This window comes from Amborella trichopoda, chromosome 1 (assembly GCF_054954075.1).
Source record: "Amborella trichopoda isolate Santa Cruz 75 chromosome 1, AtrichopodaSantaCruz75HAP2 v2.0, whole genome shotgun sequence".
In the NCBI taxonomy this organism is placed as follows: Eukaryota; Viridiplantae; Streptophyta; class Magnoliopsida; order Amborellales; family Amborellaceae; genus Amborella; species Amborella trichopoda.
The window spans coordinates 3930938-3947209 of record NC_142336.1 but is presented as its reverse complement, the minus strand read 5'-3'; the positions used below and the strand labels follow the sequence as shown (position 1 = coordinate 3947209).

The following is a 16272-nucleotide window of genomic DNA, read 5'->3' as shown; positions in this document are numbered from 1 at the left end:
ACAACAAAACACGCATACAAAAAACAAGGACTGACAGGGGTGAAGATGTGTGCACCATAAAATTAGAGGTTTCACATGAGGTAATATTGCAATTCACAAGTGACGATACAGTAGAGGAGAGAACAATAAATGGATCTTTGGAGACAAAGAAATATCAAGAACAATTTGTCTGAGATACAGGGTCATCTAGAAGCTTCAGAACCTATCCATCAAAAGCTTAAAAAGAGAAAAAACCTTACTAAATCATAACAAAGAGGAAATTATGAATTAAGGCCAAAGTTGATAGGTTTTACCCACCATCAGATTTCTTAGAGCTGGATTCTGAAAAAGGCCCTAAATTAGATATGGCTTAAGCTGACAAACAAGTTGTAACAAGGGATTGCATCAAGTTTAAATGTGATTATAATCGACTCCTGAACAGTATTGATACCAAAAATGTCCTTTGGTGCTATGCTTATTGCTTTTCAATTATGTGCTCCATTGGAGAAAAGAGAATAATCTACCCAGTAATGAATTTTATGGGAGGGCACACCCGAGTAAAATCATCATCAAAACCTGGTTTCTGATTTCCTTGGTGTACGATGAACAAAAATTTGTTCATATAAAGAAAATGGAAAACGCAAAAATAAACTTTTTCCAAGAAAGATGTTTCACAGTAAGATGAATACATGCCAGGACATCACTATGGGGAGAAAGAAATGGAAAACGCAAAAAAACAGTGTCCAAGAAAGATGTTTCACAGTAAGATGAATACATGCTAGGATATCGCTATGGAAAGAAGCATTTGAAAGCCACCAAGTCATTTGAACAAATCTTATAGGCTATTGGAACACCAATCCAAGACATCTGCAAAGTTAGTGTGTTCATTGAGCCAAAAAATAAATAGTTGATATGGGTTAAGACATGAGAGCAACAAGAATCAACTAGAGCTGACAGATGTCTTCAGTAATAAAGGAGAACAAGTCACAATTACTTAAAATGGTTATATCGTGAGGACAGTGTAAGAACATGATATAACCAAAAAAACAAAAGGCAAGATGTTCTTGAACCTATTATAATGGCACAGATTGTCACAAACACAAATCTTAAATTTGCAAGACATAAATCTAGACATATGTAGTGACTTTCAATCGTACCATTAAATTGTAATGATCGGTCATCAGAGCAATAAGCCCTGCACCTGATACATGTCCTTCTGAAAGAGATAAGTAAGCCTACAAATATGTTAAAATATTAGCACAGAAACTATTAATAAACTGTGATGATTAAATTTCTGACAGTTCAAAAAAAATCAACTCTAAATTAACTAACAGAAATGCCAGGCACAGAAAGCATAACCCTTCCAAAGCAATATTAAAGCCAGGCAGGATTAATACCTCAAACTTAACAGTGTGATGCACATAACACACAAAATTCAGGCAGGTGAAAGCAAACCAGCATACGGTTAAAATGAGTGTCAAAGAAAATATGAAATAGAGTACAAGTGAACATCATGCACAGTCTTACTTGAAGAATATAAAATATAGAGGACAAACTATGGAATAAGTAAATACCTGACTACAAGCTTGACACAAACAACTATGTGTAATAGAATATACATAGGAAAGGTTATGGACTGTAGCATTCAAAGTACCGTATGGTACGGACCTTTTCTTTTTCTTTTTTCCAATAAATATTTCGGGAAAGGCTTCAAAGTACCTTATAGCACGGATCTTTTGTTTTTTCTTTTTTACAATAAATATTTTAGGAGCCTTTCTCTATAGTTTTCGCTTTCTTGGGCTAGTTTTTGTATGCACCCAAAACTAGCAGATCTTTTTATGATGACCCGAAATCTTGTGATAAGCGCTTTGAACTGTTTGGACAACAGTGCGTTTCCAAATATGAAAGTTAAAAAACTTTACCATCTAGTCAAAAAGCCACATCTAAAAAAAATTCAAGACATGAATTTTTAATGAAGTTTCGCTCTTGAAACCCCCATCAACCAAACCAAACCCCCACCCCCACCCCCCCAGGAAACCAAAAAGGAGACCCACAAAACACAAGCGATGCTCTCCCCCTCCAAGTGCTAAATTCTGCCAACACCAACAAACCCCAATCAACCACAACACAAAGAATTTCCATGGCCACCAATCCACCATCAATCTATCTCCTAATAATTCTTCTTCACTCTAGCCTCTCACAAAGAGCAGAATTGCCAGGGATCGATAAATATCACCTATGGCCTGGTAGTCACCAAGCCGCTCAGTGTCACCATCATTCCCTCTCTCTTCTATCATGATAACCTCACACTCCTTGATCTCTATCTCAACAACCTCATTGGATTCGTTGCCCCTTCCGTCTCCCCTTCTCTTGCCCCATTTGAATCTCTCCCATAACGTCATAACCTCCTCCCTTGATGGCACCATTCCTCTCCCTCTTTCCCTCCTTGACAATGTTGATCTCTCTAACAATAACTTCACTGGCTCCCTCCCCCATTTTTTCTCTTTTCTCTAGCCTAAGTCAACTGCTCCATTAACCTCCTCGATGGAGCCATCTCTTACCAGCTTGGCCCAGTCAAGAAATCCCACCATTAAAGGACATTTTCAGGAAAATGAAAACAAGAACCATTTCTATGATCTAGTGCTTTGATGTGTAGCCAAGCTACACAAGCCAGGGGCAAGGCAAGCAACGTTTAAGCGAAAGTTGAAGAGGGCTTTGACAAGACTTGGCCACTTGCTCTGTTTGCAAAAAGCCTAGTTCTCCATACAACAGCAAAAATTTCTCTATCATTGTCCGTTAAGACTGTTACAACCAGAAGGGCTGTAAATTGAGTTGCTTCTGCTCCATTAGAATTGTTTCAGGCTGTAGGCCACACCCAACGGTGGCTTCAAATCTTATCCAATTTCAAGTGTGTTTCTTCTGGTTTCACTGTATTGATTTTCGGTTTTTTGGGTTGGGAGTTTTTATGGGGATTTTTTGGGTGTCCTGCTGCAGTTTTAGGGAGAGTTCCTTGGAATCCAGAGATTTCCATGGGGTGGGGAGCAGCAGATAACAAAGGCATTTAAAACAGCCAAACAAATTTCAAGTAGTAAAGAAAAAATTCCAATTTTTTGAAGGGATTGTATAAAAATGAGATCATTTACCTTTGATACAAGGTGGTCACAATTACTTACAACCCTCTGATGTGAAATTTGATGGCTTGGTTGTGTCACAAAGTTCGAGAAAATTTCTTTTGAAGTTTGAGCTTGGTCAATGGAATAATTGCAGCCACCCAATTTCACATCTAATGATCAAGATTAATGTGACTACCATGTACCAAAGGTAAATAGTCTCATTCTATATTTTCCCTTTTTTTAATTTATATATGAAAAACTTGAAAACTTTTTCAACAATAAGCATTTCTTATGTGACATCCCAACTAGCCCTTTGTGAAATTTATCACCTATTGTAAAAATTGAAAAAGAATCAGCACATCTAACAGAAGTTGCATATGACAAATGAAGAAACATCTTCCTAGACATTTGTCAACAACTGTATTATCCCAGGACGTTACCTGCGAAGCTGCAAAAAGCATTTGGAAATTGAGAAACAATATAAGTTCAACTCCATCATCAGGGGTCAAAATCATGTTAAAAGTACTATCTATTTGCTCATTAATAGCATCCAAGAATAGTCGGAAGATGGCCATCATTTCATGAAACCATTTTTTTTGTAAAAGGAAGACAGTGACTGCAATGGTTTTGAGCTATATCAACATTCAAAAGCACGACGGCTTCCACTTCACATTGCAAATATTCTTTCTAGGCTCACCTTGTTCATTCGATAAAGAGCATGTACCATATCTATGGATCGATTACGTATTGCCCCTGCAACCTAAATATCCAAAAGAAGTTCTCAATCAAGAGAAGTCAAAACCAGCACAATAATGATTTTACACTTCTAATGAGATTTACAAACAAGTAAACTTTAGTTGCCAAAATAGATCCTACATAACTTGTCAAACTTTCATATTTTAATAATATTTCTCAGTCACATACAGAAGAAGGGAAATACAAACAAAAGAAGGCAAATTGTGATCAAACTAGATTAACAAAACACAGTACTAACCTTTTTCCAATCCTTCCCAAACTTGCGATAAGCGTCATAAAAACATTCAAGCTCTTCTTTGCTCCACTGAGGACCAATATCTTCAAACTTTCGTTTCTACACAAATTTGGAACATTTAAGAATGTCAACGGGTGAACTTAAAAGGCAAGCAGCCGAAAACAAAGACCAAATGGGGTAAAGAAGCACATTTGCGGTATTGAAGTTGTGTAGACAGCTGAAAAAGAGACCAGGTTCACGTGATAGGCACATTATGACAGAGAAGGGAATCTCACACATGTAATAAAATAAAGCTACAACCTACAAGTAATATAGGCATTTCCCATCTTCAAAGACAAGAACTCTAAGCAATTTTTTTGCTTGGATTCTTCAAGTCCATATTTTTGCTCCTTTGAAATGATGGTAGAAAAACCCATTCATCCAATTGAAAAATGTTTAGCTGTGTGACATTAGTTGCAGATTTGGCTACAAAGCTGGGCTGGAAAGACTACGACAGTGACGCTCCTTGATAGGAGATTGAAATTTCTTTGTGACCTTTCTCATATGGCCCATTTTGGAAGGTTAAGCACAAAGAAGATTCCATTAATTCCAACCACGCTGCATAACTCTTATGGTAAACTGACTAAATTCAAATTCAAAATGTAATGTGCTTAGGGTTTATTTACTTAGGAGATTGAAACTAAGGTCATTTTGGTCTTTCTTTTGTAGACCTTTTAGGGGTATTTGTGTCTTTTTTTGTCCTAGAGATTTTAGGGATTTTTGTCATAAATCGAAGGCTATGAGTTAATAGTGACTAGGGTCACTAGTGGGGTCAAATTAGGTTTTAAGTTTTTCTCTTATAAGTATATGACCTATTGAAAACAAAGGTGAAGGGAAGAAAATATTAAACTAAAAATTAAGACTTGTGAAATAGACCTTGTTTTTGGGGTGGACTCCCTCGTAGACCTAGACATAGGGCCCAAATCTCTCATCCTTTGGTGAATACTCACTTGCAGGCCTAGAGAAACAGCATATTCTCTCACCCTCCTTTTCATACTTTCTCTTTTATTTCTTTTATTCTCTCAACCTCCTCTTTTTTAAAAAAAATATTTTACCCCTCTTTCTTCTACTGCAAAGGGTAAGCATTTCTCAGACCAAACTATAGCAGATTACCAAACAGTCCCAAGTAGACTCCAGTAGGGACCATTTCGCACCGAGGACTAAATTGGTGTCCTAATTACAAACAAATTCCCTAATTATTTCCAAAATGAACATGCGAGAAATTCAATTCACATTGTGGATTCAATTCACATTGGGGACATTTGCATGCGAAGACTCAAAAAATTGGCTCTTAAAAAGCACCCCCCCTTCCTCAAAGCATAATTCTAGGACATGTATAAAAATGATCTGTCTAGTTGTGTGATTATCTCTGAGAACTCCTTCTCATATGAAAGTATAATCCCCCGAATCCAAAAAATACAAAAATCTGACCACACCTTAAAAGGTAGAAGAAAACAAGTCCCTTTACCCATGAATCAAACCTCAAGCACAGAAGGTGTTTCATGCCTAGTAGAACTTGGATGGCAATGGCCCTGCCCATTACGTCCATGAAGGTATATTTTGTAAAAGCCATTGCTATTGCTGAAGAATATTCAAATATCCCAACAACTGCCTTCTACAAGATTATTTCTATATGTACAATGTACAAAATATTATTAAAAAATCCCTTCAGTCAAAATTTTCAGGACATTAATCTCACAACAACTTCACATTTCCATACTAACTTCTCCAAAATTTAGAAACGAATGAACAATATTACAACTGGATACCAGGCTGGCACAATTAGATCAAAATCATTTACATTACCCATGGAATAATATTGATGTTCGTTACAGTATCCCAGTAGCATTAAGTAAAGCAAAGTACATTAAAGTGCTACTTACCCAAAAAAAAAGTACATTAAAGTGCTCCTACAATTCTGAGACCAAGAATACAAATTTCAATCATAATCTTACTCGTGAATTACTCTTGTTTGGACTCACTCCATCCTTGTCAAAGGGCTCTTCATGGACTTTAGAAGACCGCCTATTGGCAGCTTTAGATTTCCTTGTTGAAGCCATGATTAATTTCTGCTTAATCTATCTGAAACAACGGAATAACAGTTTCCCTTGTTACCTTATCAGGGTGTTACTAGAACTAACATGGAAAACATGGCTAGTCTTGATTCCAAGCTAAAAGGCAAAAATAGGGAACGCATTAACCTCAAAATGTCCATGAAATAGAACAAAAACAGGTTCATTTATCAAAAAAAGAATATCAATCGTTAACAATATCACGTGCTCAATATTCAGCATGTTCAAATATAATAACCCTAGATAAGCAAACAGATAAAGGGGCTTTTTTAGTTTCTACTGTGTTAACCTACATGAGACCACGTGCTCAATCAAATTTATTAAGAAAATACGAAGATAACATGTCATGAAAATATTAATGAGTGGGTGTCAACAATGACAAGATTCAAATCCAACGACATCTGAGAGAAAAATAATTATCAGCGGCATGAAAGGTTTGCATTTTTTTATTTTTTAAAGTACATTATATTAGAAAAAACTACCAGCAGTTTAGTGGCTATTCAAAAGGACAATAAATAACTGCACCAACCCATTTTAGAAAGTACCTGATTCCATTTCATGGGAATAGGTTTAGTTTAGCTTGCAAAGGCTCATCCAATAGATCTTAGAGAAACAATGTCAACAGACAGTTCTAACAACAAGCATAGCTGCAAGGATGGGGTGTGCCAAATTAGAGAAGAAAAATAAATAAATAAATAAATTACGAGTGAGCGTGTCTTTCTTTGAGATAAAACATAACAGTGAAAGAACAAATACAAGGATGAGAGATAAAATCCTTAAATTCAAACATTGGCCACTAAAACTAGAAGTGAAATCCCTTAATTGAAACAAATAAACACAAAGATAATGTGACAAATGTTGGGTCAACATATCTCTAGATAGACTTGTTTCCTTTAAATCTATGACATACAGCCCATGCATCAAATAATTTAGGTTTGTTTATTATGATATGAACCAGAAATGACACGAGAAACTGATCTACCAAAAATTTGTCACTTGTACTCCATGTGAAGTTTCATAGAAATGCATTCAAGACAGTGAGATAAACATCTCAAGCAATAGTGACTTAGGCCAACTACAGAATAATAATTCTTTAACAAATAGTCAATAGATATTGAGATCAGAATGAAGGTATTGAGAATAAACCTTGATAGGCTACTCCAAGAGCACAAAATCATGGGAAATATTTTAAGAGTAGCAGTTTCATAACCCTTTCCATGAATAAGCAATACCCATTTTGTTTAAAATGACAACATTTAACTATCGTGTACATGGAATATGAAGAACGCAACCTGTTTTCAACCTCTTGTGATATGCAAACAACAAGCAATCACTTATTGCATCAGAGAAAACAAATACGAATAGAAACAAACACAATATGAACTTGATCAAAAACCCAAGAAAATAAATTGGAAAATATTAAGTATCAGACCAACTTATATTGCACATTTTAAATATTTGAATAAACAATTGTGATACTTGGTATAGATTAAATAAATAAAAAGTAAACTTCGAAAACCTTGAGACAATAATCCTCCATTTCATAAAAATACCAGAAAGACCAAAAATCCAACAAAACAAGTTGGAAAATATTAAGTATCAGACCAAGTTATATTGCACATTTTAAATATTTGAATAAATAATTGTGATACTTGGTATAGATCAAAAAAATAAAAAATAACATTTGAAAACCTTGAGACAATATCGGGACAGAATCCCCCATTTCAAAAAAATACCAGAAAGAGAGGCAGAGATCAACGCCATTACTCCATGTGAACTACCAAGAATTCAAAAATTGCATGGATATGAATTTTTTAAGAGATAATCAAATGAAAACGAAACCCTGGTTTCTAGCACCAAATCCAACATAGCCAATATGTCAAAAACTCTCCCCAAACTAACCTACCAATGACAAACCCTCGAACCATCAAATAATCTTTAGTCGCCAATCTGCATCATTACACAAACAATTCCCAACAAAAGTACAATCTCAAACCGTGATAGCCCAGAAAACCCTAATATTCATCTGATTAACCCATTAAAAAACAAAAAAAGGTAATTACCAGGATTCCTGAAACAGACTGGTTCTGCAATTCCACAGCCGCGAATCAATGGCAGAATACGAATATTAGATTGTAAATAAAGCAGTTTCTGAGCGATCAAAGAAAAGATCAATGGAAAATTTCAAGATTTTTTAAAGCTATTTGTAATGGCAATTGGGGTTCAGAGAGAGTGAAAAGAAAATGAGCTTTCACCACCTCTTCTTCCCCCTTATAAAGCACAAATTTGAAAAAACCCAAAACTATAAAAAGTTTAAATGGATAAAAATAAAGAAACCGGGAAGGTGACCGAAAATACCGAAAATACCCCTAGAGGGAAAATACCGAAAATACCCCTAGGTATTTGGGGAAAATCGCTGCGTCTTGGTGGGTTTGAACTGGGTGAGGATGAATTTCAAAAGTCTAAAAACATTTCATGCTCCCGGCTGAGCATATTGTTTATAACTGCCTTGGGTAAAACCTATTTTAAGAATAATTTTAGACCCTAAAATTTTGGAGGTATAAACCTTTCAACCCATATACTATACTCAATAAAAAAGTTATCAAACTATGTTCTCTATGTGCGTGAAAAAAATGATTCTTAGATGTTTATTTGTAACTGTCCAATAATTTAAGGTTGATATCTAAGTGTTATAAATCTAAAAATTTTTATTTTTATTTTTATTATAATAATCTACTGATTCATAGGGGATTCCCAATAATTAAGATAAAAATATCTTTCCAAGTTAGTCTTCTACTTGATGGAGTAAGGGCACAGTAAGCTCCCATGGGAACATTTTAAAATGTATAATAACCCGCCCATTTAAAGAACCGGTTGAATCGGTAATTCAATTCATTTATTTATCGTTCTCATAATATTTTTTTTTTTTCCGTTCAAATTGGGTGAGATAGTTAAGAGGCACATGCTATCTTGTATTTTGTTTCCTCTTTTTATTATAGAAAAAGTTATATATATAAACATGAGGTCCTAAACAATCAAATTAACGTGCACCTCAAAAATTCACCATAGATGGTTTGTTCAAAAATTCTCAAATAGATTATCTCAACCTCAAGATGTATAGACATGAGAAAAAATGTATTTCAAATCTTGAAAATAGTGCATCTTGTAATGCATTTCTTGAACTGTCAATTTTTAAGATTTTTAAGTATTCATATGTCAACTTGATTTATATTATCTTTGAAACTTTAAATTTTATAGTTAGAGATGAAAATAAATACTCAGGGCATCACAAATATTTTCAATACTAAAACAACGTCTTTCAACATTATTTAAAAGTGTATCTTACTTTGATTTTTTAGGCTTCCGCTTTATACAAACTTTTATTATTAGCTTATACTTTACAAAATATAGTGTCATTAACAATATAGTGTGATTGTTGAAGGAAAAATGTTTGATCAGTTGACCGACTCACTCATTTGCCCTCATTTTTTAAGGATTTAGAATTTGAAACATGTCCAGATCACTGGGAATCCATTTCCTCCTCTCTTTCATGGAATTTAAGAATAATTAAAATAAGCAATCCAAAAATTTATAAATAGATTGATTTTAAGGTTCAAAACTTTTTTGCCTTTTCTAAGTTCATGATCTACATAATTTTGGATTCAAAATCCGTCTTCAAAATGGGTTTTGAGAAGAAGAACTCATATTATTGTAATATGTGCATCACCAACCCATTATTTGAATAGAATTGAGTTAATTGGTGGGACTAATTAAACAAGTAATCCATGTTTAGAGTGTTTATACTGTTGATTTAGCAATTTTCAAATTGAATTTGTGAATTATTAAAGTATTATTAAATGGTCTGAGTTCAAATTTAACTTGCTCCAAAATAAAAAATTTAGTAATTTGCACATCTAGCTTGGATGATAACCCAGCTGAAATGAGTGTCTTTCCATTCTTTTTGCACACACGTGAAGTGTGAAGTGTGAGGTCCGAGGGATTTTAGACAAAATTAAGGATTTGTATACTCAAATATTATTTACTTTTGCCACAGCAACCTGACAATCACTTTTAACAGTTGGATGTCAAATTGGGCAGTGAGCATGGACTCTGCACAAAGCATGATAGAAAATTTGAAAGGATTTTGAGATTGGTTGATGGTAGATGGTAGATTTCACATATAATGGCTATAAGTGATTGTATCTTTTTTCGTCAACTGTAAATACTTTTATTATTATTATTTCCTATATTTGATTGAAGTAAATGCTTAGAAAATTGGTAGGGAGTTCGAATCGGTCACCCAGAGTCGTAATGGTTCAATTATTTAATATTGACCAATCTTATAAGAAAAGGAAAAGAAATAAAAATTTGGCAGGAATAATGAAAGATATATAAATCAAACATTCCAAATCAAATATTTGATTTAACCTAATAAGAGGAATAAATCAAAATCATCGAAATATCAAAATTAGTAAACACTTTGGGACGAAATGGCAGAAAAATGCTTGAGAAAAACAAAAAATCAATCCTAAAGGTTTTCTATTTTGATTAAAAAATTGGCTAGAACTTTTTGTGTAACATAATGAGAGAAATTTGAACCAATGTGAGGAAAGAATGAGAGATAAATAGAAGATTTTGGGTTTAATAAACTCCATAATTTTGGAGTCGATTCCTTCCATCTTGCATTTTTATCCAACAAATTATTACAGGCGTCTAGTAGAGGACTCTAATATCAACATTTTGAAACAATTTGCATATGATTTGATTAAGAAATGAGATAAATACCGCAAAAAAGATAGTTTGAACATTAAAACAAGAAAATTAGAGAGATTTTAATTAAAAAAACTCCTACAAACTGTAGATTTTGATAAAAAAAATGATTATGAGTGATAATATGGATCTATTTGTGTCTATAACAGATAAATTGGGAGTTCAAATTGTGGGATATGGGTTAGAAAACAAAAAAAAATGTTGTAAGAAAGGGTAGAAGGAAACTTAATGAAGTTTTGTGAGAACCGGTAGTGAACCCCTGGCCTTGAGCAGACTTGGGCAACTCCAAGTCGACTCAACAATTTTTGAGCCCTAAGTGAAACTAATGCTAGTATCCTAATTTTGTAAATTACTAGCTAGTATTCCAATAGTATATGTTAACTATATAGTTATCCAAACTGCTTCATTAAATGGCTTAAAACTAGATGATTCAGATCAAGAATCACCAATTCATACTGAAAATAAGTCAAGATCAAATTGGTTATAGGAACTATCAGTCATGACCCTAAAATTGCCTCATTCATATACATACGCATATACATACATAATGTATATATACATATTGTTGGCAATATTGCCTATCATGCCCTTTTATCCCAATTATGTATTTTCAATAATAGTACAAAAGCCTTATTGTATAGTATATGTGAAATCCCATGTGGTTGACATGAGGCAATGTCATTTACTAGGATCCATTTTGGAGCTTTTATAGGATGTTGCACTGGAGGTAAAACCAGTGCTGTGTTTGGATTCTTTGTAAGAATTGTTATTTTCATATTATAAACGTATAAAATTATTTAATTTCTAAATATCTTTTATCAAGTTGTAAGAATGCTTGAATGACATCCTATTATGAGAGACATTAGTGCACTAATGACAGGTTTAGCTCATTGTATAGGATTAATAGTTTGGTGACAACTTGTTAATCATAATTGGCCGCACTTAAATAAATTAAGACAGGAGTTATACTTGGATCTCAACTCCTATAGACCATGAATGTGAGAGTTACAAAATATGGCTATCTATAAAAAGAGATTAACCTCTCAAGTAGAAAGAGAGATAAAGATAAAAAAGAGGTGAAGGAGATTCACTAAGAGGACTCTTAACGTAGCATGTCACCAGATGGTTTGGTCTATAGGATTTGGTATGGAACCTTAGGTCCCTCGTGTGATTTAAGGACAGATCCGAGTAAGTTGTTTATCATTTTCAATTTTATTTATTTATTATTATTTTCAATGGGACTAACATATATATATATATATATATATATATATATATATAGATATATATATATACATACATACATACATCTAATGTTTTCTTAGGTTTTCCTAAATCCCCACTCGATAAACCCCTATTTTATTTTTTATTTTAAATATTTTTTGGGTTGATGATTCGAATGATCTAGGTTGTTGATCTAGTAATTCGACATATATATATCAGTAGACAATTCGCCTCATCGATTCGGGTTTTGAAACCATAGTTTTATTATATAGAGAAATAAGTTTTAAGTTTTTAATCTCGCATTGAATAATAGAGAAAGAAAAGTAATCTATTTATTTAGAAACACTTCATATCCTATCTTATTATAACATAAGGGAAAGTGTGAAGGCTTGTGTAGAGCATGTAAGTAAGGCACTTGAGGTGCACTTTGTAACAAAAAAAAAAAGAAAAGAAAATAAGAGGGCATTATTTTTAGTGTTGGATGTTGCATGACAGCTAAGGGTTGTTTATAAGCCATTGGATGTTTATTGTGGTTGAGGAGATTTATGGTTTTGTGTTTTTTTTTTTTTTTTGAGATCGTCTATAAAGAGATCATTTATCTTATGTACATGGAGTTTCATAATCATTATTATCTTTAAGGTTTCAAAACGGGTGATTGTAAGAGTGTCATTGAAAAAATACAAAATTGAAAAAAAAAAAAAAAAAACTCGGACTTCATGACCACCCCAAGCTATCCAATTTGATACCTAATGAGTAAATGATTATGACCTCTATGTACAAAACATAAATAGTCTTTTTTTAGACAATCTCCCTTTTTTATATGGTTTTTAGTTGTTGGATATTGCAAGGTTGTTGAGAAGTTATGACAGTTGAAAAAGTGACTGTTGGTTTTGCTTTTGGCAATTAGTAGTTGTTAGGTAGTTATAACTGTTGATTAACACTTTAAGTACTTTATAGATAGGGATTTCAAATTCCCCATTTAATACATGTTATCCTCATCCGTTTTTATCTCTCTTACTACTTTGTGTCTCTATAAATTAAAGGCAACTCTAGTGCTTTACAGTTTTACTTTTCTAATCCAATGATAAGCAAGACTACAAAGAGATATTATGTTTTCAAGTATCTCGACGGCTAATTTACTAGTTATTTACATACTAATTTCAATAGTAGAGGCCAAATATACTCTTCATATGATGCTTATGCATCCTCGAAAGTAAGACCCTTTCACCCACACCCTTATTTTTCAATAGCTAGATAACTAAATAACATTTTGTCCCAATGCCACAATTCTTGCCTCTTCATGGATGATCTGGGGTCGTTCTGATGCTCGGTTGATCGAAAGATGATTGTTTTCTTGTAGGGCTCGGCATGACGATCGATTTGATACTAACTTTGAGCCATGGATCGTGTTTTTAGGGCACGATCATGTAACTTGAAATTTGAATGAATCTTGAAACTTTAGATCGATTGTGTGCTCATTCCTTGATGTTTTTATATGATTTCTTCGCTGGAGTATACTGAACATGCCGTCACGATCACGGGGCAACAAACACAGCTCGATTCCGTATCCAGACGAAGGTTTTGCAAATTTGGAATTTTGGTCAGAATCTGAAATTTCGGCGAGGGAATTTACAGTCACTTTGTAGGCTTTGTGTGCAAAATTCGACCATCCATCATGTACTGGGTTCGGGTCAGAGACAGCCTGAGACCTTACGCACGCAATGGAATTGTTCACATCGATCAGGCTCACAAGCGGCGTGATTTGCCGGCTCGAGCGAGGCACGACGCTGCTGATTTTTCTGCACTTTCTTCACGGATCAACAACTTCTCTCTAGCTTTTCTTCGTACTCGGGCATCATCATGGAGCGTGCCACATATTAAAACACTCGTCTTGATGAGACGAATACACTCACAAATTTTGGACTTGATCTGACCTCAAACGAGTGAGATATGAGTGTCAAAAGTTACTAGTCGTGACTATCCCTTCAATGGTGTGGGGTTGCAGGGTGGCCGCAAGGGAATAGCATGCAGCTCCTCCTGTTTCACCCTTTTGCCTATAACTTATTCTTGGAGTGTCTGTTCAAGCTAAAATTTGACCCTTAATATTTTTTAAGCGGAACGGATCAAATGGTAGTGGTCCCACAGTAAATTGAGACACTAAAAATGTATCTCTAGTTATAGGGTCCATTTCAAGGTGTTAGAGGTTGATTCTACCGAAACTGTTTCTCAATCTGCATTGCCTTAGACATGTCAGAATGTGAGGAAATTGGTAGGATACTTTTGAGAGAACTCATGAAGATCTTGGCCAGTTTTGCAGCTATTCTGAGACTATCGAAATTTCCACTGTTTGCTAGGCTTTTATTGAGCGGGGGCCTCATGATGATGAAAAATATCTTCCAACACTGTCTTTCTTCTCTTCTATCACAGCCGACGCAAGCTTAGCACCGCCTATGTTTTCTCTCTCTTTCTTCTCTAATGTCACAACCGGCGCAAGCCTATCGCTGCCTGTGTTCTTTCCCTTTCTTCTTTCTTCTGTCATAGCCAGTGCAAACCTATCGTCACCTGTGTTCCTTCTCTCTCTCTTCTGTCACAGACGGTGGAAGCACATCGCCGCCTGTGTTCTTTCTCTTTCTTCTTCCTCATGTCATAGCTGGAGAAGCCTGTTGCCATCTATTTTTCCTCCTCACTTTTCTTCCTCACATCATAGCCGGCGGAAGCCATCACCGTCTGAATCTTCTTTCTCCCCATCTCATCGCCACCTACGTCTCTTTTTTCTTCTCCCTACTCGTCACAGCTAGCGGAGACAAGCGTCCTCTAAGTTTTCTCTCTCCATCCCTCATTGTCGTGTGTGTCTGTATTTACCTTTTCTTTTCCCTCTATCCTCTCTCACGTTTTTCTTCTCCTTTCCTTCTCTTTCTCCCCTTCTTTCTATTCTCTTCTTCTTCTCTTATCCTTCTTCTTTTCTATCTCTCTCTGATCTCTATTCTTTTTTTTACTCTTTCAATTGATCAAGAGAGTTGAAGACTGGCCTTCCATGGTAGTCCAGTCGTTTAGCCGTAATGTCATTGTACTAGTCAGAGTTACTGTGCCCGTTTTATCGCTACGACAGACTAGCGATTGTGTCGGTATTGGTATTGTCGTCTAGTAGTAATTCTGTTGAGCCGATCTGAGTCACTGAGCCCATTTTACTACCACACTGGGTCAATTCCTTACTAGTTTAGTCACTGTGTCAATCTCACCATCTGGTCAAATTCTTCTAATTCTGGTCCTTCTTCTCTCACTCTTCTCTTCCTCTTTTTTGAATGTGCACGCCTGTGTACGTTTGCCCAAAGGCAAGGTAAGATCCCTTGACCCACTTGTCTTGTAACATTTGTCATATATGTGTGATTGCAAAAACAGGAGGATACAAGCCAAGGGAGGCGATTCCGAACTAGTTTTACGACTGGGGGGCTTTCTTTGTGATATAAGAGGGCGTCCACAAGAGCCAGCACGAGTAAATCGTGAACCCACCTTAAATTTCTCTCTCATAGATTGGTCTACCTGCCCTTGTTTTTTAGCAAGGTTTATGAGAGAACAATCTCAAGTCCTGGGTTCCCTTGCAACCCGAGACGCGTGCCGAGGGCGAGATCGAGGCACCTAACCACTCTCATCTTTTACTATCTCTTCTCTTGTATTCTTCTTTTTCCTCCTGCTTTCTCTTTCTTTCTTCTCTCTTATCTTTCCTTTATCTCTCTTCTCTTTTCTTCTATCTTTTTCTCCCGTTTGACTAAGGGAGGTTAAGTCTAGCAGTACCATGGAAGTCTTGTGATTGAGCATTATTACCACCATACCGGTTTGAGTTACTGTGCCCATCTTACTGCTACAATGGGCTAACCATCATGTCAGGCCAGTTACTGTTCGTTATGTTGTCGAGTAGTATTACCACCGTGTCGATTTGAGTTACCGTGCTCGTCTTGCTACCACGTCGGATCAATCACTTACTAGTCTAGCCACAGTGTCAATCTGACCACTTGGTCAAATTCTTCTCTTCCCTTTTCTCTATTCTATCTAATTCTTCTCCTTTCATCATCCCAATCTCTATCCT

At 35.2% G+C, this 16272-nt stretch overlaps 1 protein-coding gene across 12 annotated transcripts in view; it reads right to left on the bottom strand.

Annotated features, from left to right (window-relative positions):
- Positions 1 to 8502, bottom strand: part of ALY3 (DNA binding protein) — a 35389-nt gene extending 26887 nt beyond the window's left edge. For 4 of the 12 annotated variants that reach the window (XM_088857616.1, XM_088857660.1, XM_088857637.1 and 1 more), the window contains exons 1-6: positions 8258 to 8502; positions 6740 to 6841; positions 6078 to 6204; positions 4087 to 4182; positions 3790 to 3852; positions 1137 to 1214 (exon numbers count right to left, since the gene is read on the bottom strand). In XM_088857616.1, the coding sequence (XP_088713742.1) occupies positions 1137 to 1214; positions 3790 to 3852; positions 4087 to 4182; positions 6078 to 6182 (342 nt within the window). In that variant the 5' untranslated portion in view covers positions 6183 to 6204; positions 6740 to 6841; positions 8258 to 8502. Of the gene's footprint in view, positions 1 to 1136; positions 1215 to 3789; positions 3853 to 4086; positions 4183 to 6077; positions 6205 to 6739; positions 6842 to 8100; positions 8145 to 8257 lie in introns of all 12 variants that reach the window. The other 8 variants (XM_088857607.1, XM_088857659.1, XM_088857645.1 and 5 more) reach the window with 4 other exon arrangements.
- Positions 8503 to 16272: the final 7770 nt, after the last annotated feature.